Here is a 12,750-nt window from a genome sequence, read left to right as displayed (position 1 = left end):
ATGGGTCAGCCACTACATCAAACAAATACAAGTGGAGTGGTGCTGTACCAACCTGCACGTCCACCTGAAGAACAGTCTGATTTGTAAAGGGAATTCTGGGTTTGAAGAAAGATATAGCTGATTCCATGGCATAAAAGCAAACTATCCCACTGCATAGGAAAGATAGGAAGCATGGCAAGAGGCCACCCTGGCTTAACCAGGAGATCTTCAGTGATCTAAAACTCCAAAAAGAATCCTATAAAACATGGAAACTAGATCAAATTACGAAGGATGAAAAGAAACAAATAACACAAATATGTAGGGACAAAAATTAGAAAGGCAAAGGCACAAAATGTGATAACTAGCTAGAGACATAAAGGGTAACAAGAAAACATTTTACAAATACATCAGAAGCAAGAGGAAGACCAGACAAGGTAGGCCCGTTACTCAATGGGTGGGGGAGGGGGAATAATAGAAAATGTGGAAATGGCAGAAGTGCCAAATGATTTTTTTTTGTTTCAGTTTTCACTAAAAAGTTTAACAATTGGATATCTAACTTAGTGAATGCCAGTGAAAATGAAGTAGGATCAGAGGCTAAAATAGGGAAAGAACAAGTTAGAAATTACTTAGACAAGTTAGATGTTTTCAAGTCACCAGCACCTGATGAAATACATCTTAGGGTATGTCTACACTACGAAATTAGGTCGAATTTATAGAAGTCGGTTTTTTTGAAATCGGTTTTGTATATTCGAGTGTGTGTGTCCCCACAGAAAATGCTCTAAGTGCATTAAGTGCATTAACTCGGCGGAGCGCTTCCACAGTACCGAGGCAAGCGTCGACTTCTGGAGCGTTGCACTGTGGGTAGCTATCCCACAGTTCCCGCAGTCTCCGCTGCCCATTGGAATTCTGGGTTGATATCCCAATGCCTGATGCGGCAAAAAACATTGTCGCAGGTGGTTCTGGGTACATGTCGTCAGGACCCCGTTCCCACCCTCCCTCCCCCCGTGAAAGCAAGGGCAGACAATCATTTCGCGCCTTTTTTGTCTGCTGCCAGCCAAAGATGTAAAGGATCGATGGAGTGGGTCAGAACAAGACATAGACCAGATTTGTTTTGGACTCATTGTCCTCCTCCCCTATCTAGATCACACTGCAGTCAGTCACAGAGAAGGCGCAGCGAGGTTAATCTAGCCATGTATCAATCAGAGGCCAGGCTAACCTCCTTGTTCCAATAAGAACGATAACTTAGGTGCACCATTTCTTATTGGAACCCTCCGTGCAGTCCTGCCTGAAATGCTCCTTGATGTACAGGCACACCCTTTGTTGATTTTAGCTCCCTGAAGCCAACCCTGTAAGCCGTGTCGTCAGTCGCCCCTCCCTCCGTCAGAGCAACGGCAGACAATCGTTCTGCGCCTTCTTTCTGTGCGGAGACGCCATACCAAGGCAAGCATGGAGGCCGCTGAGCTCATTTTGGCAATTAGGAGCACATCAACCACCACACGCATTATCCAGCAGTATATGCAGCACCAGAACATGGCAACGCGATACCGGGCGAGGAGGCGACGTCAGCGCGGTCCCGTGAGTGATCAGGACATGGACACAGATTTCTCTGAAAGCATGGGCCCTGCCAATGCATGCATCATGGTGCTAATGGGGCAGGTTCATGCTGTGGAACGCCGATTCTGGGCTCGGGAAACAAGCACAGACTGGTGGGACCGCATAGTGTTGCAGGTCTGGGACGATTCCCAGTGGCTGCGAAACTTTCGCATGCGTAAGGGCACTTTCATGGAACTTTGTGACTTGCTTTCCCCTGCCCTGAAGCGCATGAATACCAGGATGAGAGCAGCCCTCACAGTTGAGAAGCGAGTGGCGATAGCCCTGTGGAAGCTTGCAACGCCAGACAGCTACCGGTCAGTTGGGAATCAATTTGGAGTGGGCAAATCTACTGTGGGGGCTGCTGTGATGCAAGTAGCTCACGCAATCAAAGATCTGCTGATATCAAGGGTAGTGACCCTGGGAAATGTGCAGGTCATAGTGGATGGCTTTGCTGCAATGGGATTCCCTAAGTGTGATGGGGCTATAGACGGAACCCATATCCCTATCTTGGCACCAGAGCACCAAGCCGGCGAGTACATAAACCGCAAGGGGTACTTTTCGATAGTGCTGCAAGCTCTGGTGGATCACAAGGGACGTTTCACCAACATCAACGTGGGATGGCCGGGAAAGGTGCATGACGCTCGCATCTTCAGGAACTCTGGTCTGTTTCAAAAGCTGCAGGAAGGGACTTTCTTCCCAGACCAGAAAATAACTGTTGGGGATGTTGAAATGCCTATATGTATCCTTGGGGACCCAGCCTACCCCTTAATGCCATGGCTCATGAAGCCGTACACAGGCAGCCTGGACAGTGGTCAGGAGCTGTTCAACTACAGGCTGAGCAAGTGCAGAATGGTGGTAGAATGTGCATTTGGACGTTTAAAGGCGCGCTGGCGCAGTTTACTGACTCGCTTAGACCTCAACGAAACCAATATTCCCACTGTTATTACTGCTTGCTGTGTGCTCCACAATATCTGTGAGAGTAAGGGGGAGACGTTTATGGCGGGGTGGGAGATTGAGGCAAATCGCCTGGCTGCTGGTTACGCGCAGCCAGACACCAGGGCGGTTAGAAGAGCTCAGGAGGGCGCGGCACGCATCAGAGAAGCTTTGAAAACCAGTTTCATGACTGGCCAGGCTACAGTGTGAAAGTTCTGTTTGTTTCTCCCTGATGAAACCCCCCGCCCCTTGGTTCACTCTACTTCCCTGTAAGCTAACCACCCTCCCCTCCTCCCTTTAATCACCGCTTGCAGAGGCAATAAAGTCATTGCTGCTTCACAGTCATGCATTCGTTATTCATTCATCACACAAATAGGGGGATGACTACCAAGGTATCCCAGGAGGGGTGGTGGAGGAGGGAAGGAAAATGCCACACAGCACATTAAGCACAGCACTTAAAAAGTTTACAACTTTAAAATTTATTGAATGACAGCCTTCTTTTTTTTGGGCAATCCTCTGTTGTGGAGTCGCTGGTTGGCCGGAGGCCCCCCCACCGCGTTCTTGGGCGTCTGGGTGTGGAGGCTATGGAACTTGGGGAGGAGGGCGGTTGGTTACAGAGGGGCAGCAGTGGCAGTCTGTGCTCCAGCTGCCTTTGCTGCAGCTCAACCATACACTGGAGCATTCTGGTTTGGTCCTGCAGCAGCCTCAGCATTGAATCCTGCCTTCTCTCATCACGCTGCCGCGACATTTGAGCTTCAGCCCTGTCTTCTGCCCGCCACTTACTCTCTTCAGCCCGCCACTTACTCTCTTCAGCCCTCCACCTCTCCTCCCGGTCATTTTGTGCTTTCCTGCACTCTGACATTATTTGCCTCCACGCATTCGTCTGTGCTCTGTCAGTGTGGGAGGACAGCATTAGCTCGGAGAACATTTCATCTCGAGTGCGTTTTTTTTTCTTTCTAAGCTTCACTAGCCTCTGGGAAGGAGAAGATCCTGTGATCATTGAAACACATGCAGCTGGTGGAGAAAAAAAAAGGGACAGCGGTATTTAAAAAGACACATTTTATAAAACAGTGGCTACACTCTTTCAGGGTAAACCTTGCTGTTAACATTACATACATAGCACATGTGCTTTCATTACAAGGTCGCTTTTGCCTCCTCCCACCGCGTGACTACCCCCTCAACCCTCCCCCCTCCCCGTGGCTAACAGCAGGGAACATTTCTGTTCAGCCACAGGCAAACAGCCCAGCAGGAATGTGTCCCTGAAGAAAAGCACCCTATTTCAACCCGGTGACCATGAATTATATCTCACTCTCCTGAGGATAACACAGAGAGAGAAAGAACGGATTTTGGTTGAATGCCAGCAAACATACACTGCAATGCTTTGTTCTACAGTGATTCCCGAGTATGTGTTACTGGCCTGGAGTGATAAGTGTCCTACCATGAAGGACGAAATAAGGCTGCCCTCCCCAGAAACCTTTTGCAAAGGCTTTAGGACTACATGTAGGAGAACCGCAAATGCCAGGGCAAAGTAATCCTTTCACATGCTTGCTTTTAAACCATGTATAGCATTTTAAAAGGTACACTCACCAGAGGTCCCTTCTCCGCCTGCTGGGTCCAGGAGGCAGCCTTGGGTGGGTTCGGGGGGTACTGGCTCCAGGTCTAGGGTGAGAAACAGTTCCTGGCTGTCGGGAAAACCGGTTTCTCCGCTTGCTTGCTGTGAGCCATCTACAACCTCCTCCTCCTCCTCCTCATCTTCTTCGTCCCCAAAACCTGCTTCCGTATTGCCTCCATCTCCATTGAAGGAGTCAAACAACACGGCTGGGGTAGTGGTGGCTGAACCCCCTAAAATGGCATGCAGCTCATCATAGAAGCGGCATGTTTGGGGCTCTGACCCAGAGCGGCTGTTCGCCTCTCTGGTTTTCTGGTAGGCTTGCCTCAGCTCCTTCAGTTTCACGCGGCACTGCTTCGGGTCCCTGTTACGGCCTCTGTCCTTCATGCCCTGGGAGATTTTCACAAAGGTTTTGGCATTTCGAAAACTGGAACGGAGTTCTGATAGCACGGATTCCTCTCCCCAAACAGCGATCAGATCCCGTACCTCCCGTTCGGTCCATGCTGGAGCTCTTTTGCGATTCTGGGACTCCATCATGGTCACCTGTGCTGATGAGCTCTGCATGGTCACCTGCAGTTTGCCACGCTGGCCAAACAGGAAATGAGATTCAAAAGTTCGCGGTTCTTTTCCTGTCTACCTGGCCAGTGCATCTGAGTTGAGAGTGCTGTCCAGAGCGGTCAGAATGGAGCACTCTGGGATAGCTCCCGGAGGCCAATACCATCGAATTGTGTCCACAGTACCCCAAATTCGAGCTGGGAACGTCGATTTAAGCGCTAATCCACTTGTCAGGGGTGGAGTAAGGAAATCGATTTTAAGAGCCCTTTAAGTCGAATTAAAGGGCTTCACTGTGTGGACGGGTGCAGGTTTAAATCGATTTAACGCTGCTAAATTCGACCTAAAGTCCTAGTGTAGACCAGGGCTTAGACTACTTAAGGAGCTGACTTAGGAGACATCTGAGCCATTAGCAATTATCTTCGAAAAGTCATGGAAGATGGGAGAGATTCCAGAGGACTGGAAAAGGGGAAAATTATAGTCCTAATCTATAAAAGAGGGAATAAAGACAACCTTGGAAATTACAGACCAGTCATCTTAACTTCAGTACCCCGAAAAATAATGGAGCAAATAATTAAGCAATCTGTTTGCAGATACCTAACAGATAATAAAGTGATAAGTAACAGTCAGCATAGATTTGTCAAGAACAAATCATGTCAAACCAACCTAATAGCTTTCTTTAACAGACTAACAAGTCTTGTGGATGGGGGGAAGTGGTAGGTGTGGTATATCTTGACTTTAGTAAGTCTTTTGATACTGTCTCATATGACCTTCTCATAAACAAACTAGGGAAATACAGTTTAGATGGAGCTGCTATAAGGTAGGTGCATAGCTGGTTGGAAAACTCTTCCCAGAGAGTAGTTATCAGTGGTTCACAGTCAAGCTGGAAGGATGCATCAAATGGGGTCCCTCAGGGACTGGATTTGGGTCGAGTTCTGTTTAATATCGTCATCAATTATTTAGATAATGGCATATAGAGTACACTTACAAATGTTGCGGATGCTACGAAGCTGGGAGGGGTTGCAAGTGCTTTGGAGGATAGGGTTAAAATTCAAAATGATCTGGAGAAATGGTCTGCAGTACATAGGATGAAATTCAATAAGGACAAATGCAAAATACTTCACTTAGGCAGGAACAATCAGTTGCACACATATAAAATGACTGCCTAGGAAGGAGTACTGTGGAAAAGGATCTGGGGGTCATAATGGATCACAAACTAAATAAGAGTCAACAGTGTAACATTGCAAATAAAGAATACATCATTCTGGGCTGCAAGCAGGAGTGTTATAGGCAATACACAAGAAATAATTCTTCCGCTCTACTCCGTGCTCATTAGGCCTTAACTGGAGTATTGTGTCCAGTTCTGGGCACCACATTTCAGAAAAGATGTGGACAAATTGGAGAAAGTCCGGAGAAAACCAACAGAAATCATTAAAGGTCTAGAAAACATGACCTGTGAAGGAAGATTGAAAAATTGGGTTTGTTAAGTCTGGAAAAGAGAAGACTGAGAGGGGACATAACAATTTTCAAATACATAAAAGTTTGTTACAAGGAGGAGGAAGAAAAATTGTTCTCATTAACCTCTGAGGATAGGGTAAGAAGCAGTGGGCTTGAATTTCAGCAAGGGCAGTTTAGGTTGGACATTAGAAAAAACTTCTTAACTGTCTGGGTGGTTAAGCACTGAAATTTCCTAGAGAGGTTGTGGAATCTCCGTCAGTGGAGATTTTCAAACAGGTTAGACAAACACCTGGCAGGGATGGTCTAGATAATACTTAGTCCTGCCTTGAGTGCAGGGTCTGACCCGTGTGCCTGGGGCAGCCCTCACTGGAAATGCCAAGGTCAGGGCAGGCTGCAAAAGGGAGAACAGGTACTCCCGAGACTGGTGGGTAACATTGAAGTTAAACTCCCCAACCAGTCACAAACTGTGCTTCTGACCCCCCACACTAGTTATCAAGAAGCAAAAAAGGAATCTCGCAGCCCCCTTATTGCATTCCAGTTTTCTGGCTCCCAGTCAGCACCTAGGTCCAGTACAGTGAGAAGTTACTTAAAAAACTCTGCTCACATATACAAAATGTTCTTCTGACCCCAAAGGGTCAGCCACATTGCCAGGTCAGTGTAGGTTTGGATCTTACCCAAAATACTAGCCAATCCTTTAGTGCTTAAAGCTAAAGGTTTATTATAAAGAAAAAAGAAAAAGAGAGATGTTAAATGGTAAAACACTCACATACAATGACTTTAAAGTCCATCCAGTCCCTAGCAGTATTAGTGAGTTTGCTGGCTTGAAAGTCCCGCTGGACACATCCACAACTTGGATGGGTCATTCAGTCCTTTGTTCAGAGCTTCAGAAGTTTGTAGGAAGGTTACTCCAGGGGTAAGAAGCAGGACTGAGGACAAGAAGCAGAACTGAAGACAAAATGGAGAAGATGCAGCTGCCTTTTATAGTCTTTTTGCCATATGTCAGGTACTTCCTTTATTTCGAACACATTCATAGCAGAGAGCACATGACTTTGAAAGGCCTCTTAGAGTTCTCTTCTTAAGCATGTCCCTGCATGCCTTGCTGATTCATATACCTTGCCTTCTGTCAGTTGTATTGCTGATGTCCCTTAATGTGCTGTCAAACAGGGTAGGCAGTGCTAATACCAATCTGTCTGGATGTGTTACCCAGATGCATAGCACAAGTTTGGAACTACAGACGTACCATACATATAATTTACAATACAAAGGTGATATAAACACATAAACGAGATTATCATACCTGGCAAGTTATAACATTTTTGCAGATAACCTTACCCGGCATATCTGGCATAACTCATGGCAATTTTACAATATTGGTATTCATAATATCCTAAACTGTCCCCGAGATTCCATACAGTGTCACACGGGGGACTGGACTAAAAGACCTCTTGAGGTCCCTTCCAGTTCTGTGATTCTATACATGAAGTGAATAAAGCAGCAAAATTTCAATGTCTGATGCATATAATTAGCTAGAAAAAAATAGATTTGAAACTTGAAGCATTTTGGTTAAATAGGCAAAGTGAGAAGGTTAATAGAAATTGGAGAAAAGTTAGAATTTTAGCAGATTCTCAAAAGCTCTGTGTAAACAGGATATTGCTTAAAGCCAAGAAGAAAATTCTCAAAGATGAGCTGCAAAAAATATTTTAAATCAGGCTTGTATCAATATTTTATTCATTATGTTGTAAAGGTTTTACTTTTGTAAAATTCCTTCCTTCGTTTTTTTCCATTTTAAATGCAACAGCCTCCCCTTCAAAAGAACAGTGACATTCCTGATATTTCTAAGACAAAGACCTCCTCTTTATCAGAATGTTAGTAATTTGAGTTAAAACCGATGTTAACAACTCTTGGAGTTTTACCACTGACTTCAGTGGGAACAATGAGGCCAGCCCTAAGCACTTTTGGAAATCCAGTCCCCAAGTATGTAGACCTCACTGAGAAAGCAGATTCTGCAAACAATAGAAAGGCTGAGCACTGAAAATCTCCATAATAATTGCGTTAAATATTTTTGGCATTCCAGTTTCTAAACTGGCCTAAAGTGACATGAGAAAAGTAAACCTGACAAAGTGCTGTGTTAGTTTCATCTACTCCCTTCTGAGGTTCATCTTGGACATACATTCTAAACGTGGTGGCTGAGAGGCAGATACTTTTTTTTTTTTTTTTTTTACCTTCAGTGTCTTCAGATTATAACTGTTTTTCAGGCACTTTAACATTTGTGTTATCCTTCATTTGAGCACAATACTATTAGTTGGTGAGGCACACAGTCACAGCTTATTTTCATGGATTTGCATCTTTTTGTTTTTTTGTTTGTTTTTGGACTCGCTGGCTGTTACCTGTTTGGGAATCTTTGCCACCTAGATTCCTTATCTAGAACTAAACTTCTTTGTAGGAAATGTCAGAAACTTCATTAGTATATGCTGTCTATCCATTGGTGGTACATTCATGCTACCCTTAGTGTTCAGACTCTTACATGAGTATACTATTAAAACGGTCTTTAAATTTTAAAAACATTCTTTTGACACATTGTACTCTTGTGTCTGTAACTATTGCTGTCTTCAGTCATTCTGTGCAAGGGCTTGCCTACACATATAAATGTTACTGCTTTAAGTGTACTGGAATAGTTGAAGTGGTAGAAAACCCTAGCATGGATTAAGTTATACCAGAATAAAGGTGAATAATATCAAAAGGGAAGAGGGGAGTAACCTGTACAATTTCAGACACCCTTATACGGATAGAACGGTGTCCACATTGGGGTTGTACTGATATAACAAACCCACAAACCTAACTGGATAGTTATACCTGTACAGAAATGGTGTGTGGACCAGGCCAAGTAATTAGGTACTGGGGCACAACCGAGAACTACTTTCAGAGAACAGCTAAGGAAAATGCTTCTCTCTCCTGTGAAGGTAGTGTGTTTAATTCAAATATTTGTGACTTAAGTGATTTAACTATTTTTGAGTCAGAATCATTCACCCACTTTCCTTCATTAATTTTATTAACATTTTATTACAAACCTGGTGAAAAGGCAACTGATGGTGGTGGTTTAACATTTTGCCCACCCAGTAGGTGGTGAGACACATAAGTGGTTTTTAATAATTTAAATACTATCCTAAAATACAAAGGGGGTAAACTTCCAGATTACCACCCACCCTCCCCGCCATGGGCTTAGTTAAGTTTGACCAACTTCTGCTGCTGGCCTTTCTGTCATTTTATTTAAGTTTACCTGCATGTTTCTTTTCAGGAAATACTAACTGGAATCAAGATTTTTCGTCTCAAAGACCTGAACAGGCACAATTTACATCACAATTAGATGCAAACCCTTCATTCACCACTGCCAGTTCATACAGTTACCAACCAGGTGATGGATCATCCTCATATGGACTAAGACCTAATGATTCTGCAACAATGGCTGCACTCAGTAATTCATTTGCCCTTCAGACGGGAGGCTTTGCTACTGGAATCAATGAATGGCTGAAGCAATTCAACCAATCTGCTTCTGTATCCTCCCAGTCCACTTCAGTTGGAGGCACCTCTCCCTACTTCACATATTCAGGAAGTGGGTATTCAACAGAATACAAGTCTAATAGTGCCCAAGGAAACAAAACTACTGCACCTGATAACAAAATGGCTTATGGTGTTGGAGGTACAAACTGGAAGAGTCAAAGAGCATTTCCAAATACAAGGAATTTACCTGACCAGAGATCAACCTATTCTGCTTCCTCTGCTACATATCCTTCATCTGGAGGATATTCAACAAACTATCCTTTACAAGGCTGTTCGTCTTACTACAGGAGTGGGTCTGCAAATTCCACTTCTTCATCAAGAGGTGGTTCTAGTTGGTCAGAAGAATTGAGATACCAGAAATCAAATTTCAAGACTGATTCGACCTCATTTCGTTCCTCCTCTTCTGTCCACAATTCATACAGAGATTGCCAACAACAAGACAGAGAGTCAGATAAGATGTTTGATGAAAATGCCAGTGGTCTTACTCCCAACATTCTGCATAGACTTCGAGGAAAGGATGTACCTACAATGACCAGAATGCTCAAGCAGCTGACTCCATATTATCCAGCACTTCAAAGTAAGATTGTAAAGATTTTAAGCTTAGTAAAGACTTGTTGATCTAGTTTGTAGTTTGAAGTGCTACGAAGCAGTAGTCAAAGGTTCAAACTGTGCAGAGGGCTGACATGGCTTGTTCAGTTGTGAGGGTTGCTTTTGGGTTGACTTCCCTCAACATCACATTTGCAGCTCAAGATTGGCATTAATATTGCTCTGAAGGGAGCTCAATTTAACTCTTCTGAGGACTGATATAATTGTTTTGGTGATGTGGTTGTGGGAAAGTGATGTTATGAAATGGGAGAGAATCCTACCTAATTTTAGTTGGGGATTGGTCCTGCTTTGAACAGGGCGTTGGACTAGATGATGTCCTGAGTTCCCTTCCAACCCTGATTTCTATGATTCTGTGCATTGGGGGGTGGGGGAAGAGAGCTTTGGTCTGGGCTGTCTGGCTGTCCAGGTTTCAAATTTCATAAAGCAGCCAAAAAGAAAAGGAGTACTTGTGGCACCTTAGAGACTAACCAATTTATTTGAGCATAAGCTTTTGTGAGCTACAGCTCACTTCATCGGATGCACGAAAGCTTATGCTCAAATAAATTGGTTAGTCTCTAAGGTGCCACAAGTACTCCTTTTCTTTTTGTGAATACAGACTAACACGGCTGTTACTCTGAAACCTGTCATAAAGCAGCCAGTTTGCTTCAGACAAGAGTGGCTGCTAAAGAGAGACTGAGTACAAATAACTGGATTGGGGGAAATCTAGCATTGGCGATAATAGTAGAGAGACATGCAAAATGTGTGTCAAACACACTTGGGGATAATTTTTTTACTAGTAAAGTATTTAAACAGACAGTTTGATATTGATTCTGACTGCTGTTGAGATGGTAATTTGTCACATTATTTTGCTTTGGTATCTACACAAATAAGCATTATGAATTGCAGTTTGTTTTAAATAGTAGAAAAATATTCGTTTTTATGAAATGTATTTCTAGAACATTTAAGGCAGAACTGAATTAATATATAACTGGGGCCAATCATCATGTTGGTGAATTTGCCGGACCGATAATGCAAACTATTCGACTATATTAGAATTAGGAAAGTTAGTTAAGGAAATTAGGAAAGCTAAATCTCTAATTTTTAACGTGGTATCTGATATATGCATTTATGCAAAGTTGCATAAAAATGAATGAATAATTTAAAGATTTTTTCTTTTTTCCTTCACCAGAAATCAATATTGAAACATTAGTCAAAGCATTAATTGAAACTAGAGAAATAAATTAAGAAGATAAAACAGCTGAACTGGAACAGATGAACAGAACACTGAAGAATCTTCATTTTGAGTTTTTAGGAAACAAACTGAACAATTTAGTTCTGGATGTGGTTTGTTTTTTTGTTTTTTGTGGAAGGGGATAGGGTTTGTTTTTAGTACAGTAAAAATGTAGTTGGAGCACAAATTATTGTCATGGAGATGAATATACTGTCCAGGCATTTTTATGCATTTGTTAAATATTTTTAGTAGATTGCAGTGAAAACTCTAGATTTTTGAGGGCTGGTTAATATTAATCACCCTTTTCCAAAAAAAAGGTTTTGTATGTTATAATCCATTTAGAAAGAATATTCACTGAAAATAGAGTTCCATTGCATGAAAAATACAGAAATGCATTACTTCACATATGAACAAATGGCCAGTTCTTCTAATTTTAGACTTTATAACTAGTTAGGGTACATTTTAGAAGTGACTATACTGAATTTCTTTTTGGAACGCATTAAAATGATGGGCCCTAAACAAAACGTTTCTCCTACTGTGAACTCAAAATGTGCTCTTAAATAAGAAAATGCAAACACTTGTTAGTGGAAAAACTTAACCAATGTTATTTTTAAATTGTAAAAATGCACACAAATATGGAAATACAACCAGAATTACATTGTATAGAATAGCATTCTGCATTTTCAATTTTTATTTGTGTTAAAAAAAAAAAAAATCTGAGCATTTTGCAGTGTTTATTTTCCAAACATTAAAACCAGGGTGAAATTGGGTTAAAATATAAAAAAATAGAAAAATTGAGGGGGAAAAGAAAAACAAAAAAACCCTTTTGTAATATACACATGTTACTACAGTATACACTTTTTTTAATGTACAAAGGGATATTTTGTCTCTCTATGAGCTAGTAGGTTTTCCAAGTATTCTGGTTTGCATATGCTTCCATAATTTTCTCCCAAGTATCCTCACTCAGATTGAGCCGCTTGCTGTCTTGGAGGTAATCCAATTTTGAAAATGTGCACTCTGCATCAATAAATCCCGGGGGTACACTCAGAGCTCACCGTGCTACTTTGCTGAAGTTGGGAAGTATGTCTTGATGACTGTTCCAAAAAGCCCACACATCCAGTTTCACATTGTCAGGGTCAGGCAAGTTCATGTAAGCAGTAAACTCCCCTTTTAGATTTGAAATCTTATCGTTAGTGGCAAATGGTTCAAACGCTCTGGTCATAGTTTGCTGCAAAATTCACCTTGAGGAAGG

At 42.6% G+C, this 12,750-nt stretch overlaps 2 protein-coding genes across 2 annotated transcripts in view; one reads left to right on the top strand and one right to left on the bottom strand.

Annotated features, from left to right (window-relative positions):
- Positions 1-12,218, top strand: part of LOC311516461 (uncharacterized protein) — a 67,094-nt gene extending 54,876 nt beyond the window's left edge. Inside the window, exons 16-17 of the mRNA XM_084620548.1 lie at positions 9,420-10,259; positions 11,457-12,218. Coding sequence (XP_084476674.1) covers positions 9,420-10,259; positions 11,457-11,512 — 896 coding nt within the window. The 3' untranslated portion in view covers positions 11,513-12,218. The remainder of the gene's footprint in view (positions 1-9,419; positions 10,260-11,456) is intronic.
- Positions 208-4,678, bottom strand: LOC311515647 (uncharacterized protein; the record flags this gene model as incomplete). Its single annotated transcript, XM_084618883.1, has 3 exons — positions 208-235; positions 3,060-3,519; positions 4,093-4,678. The coding sequence occupies 3 exons, from the start codon at positions 4,676-4,678 to the stop codon at positions 208-210; spliced, it is 1,074 nt and encodes a 357-aa protein (XP_084475009.1).
- Positions 12,219-12,750: the final 532 nt, after the last annotated feature.

The sequence above is a fragment of the Lepidochelys olivacea genome, assembly GCF_965140295.1.
Source record: "Lepidochelys olivacea isolate rLepOli2 genome assembly, chromosome: 2".
NCBI lineage: Eukaryota > Metazoa > Chordata > Testudines > Cheloniidae > Lepidochelys > Lepidochelys olivacea.
The sequence above is the reverse complement of the archived record's forward strand: the minus strand, read 5'-3'. Positions and strand labels throughout refer to the sequence as shown.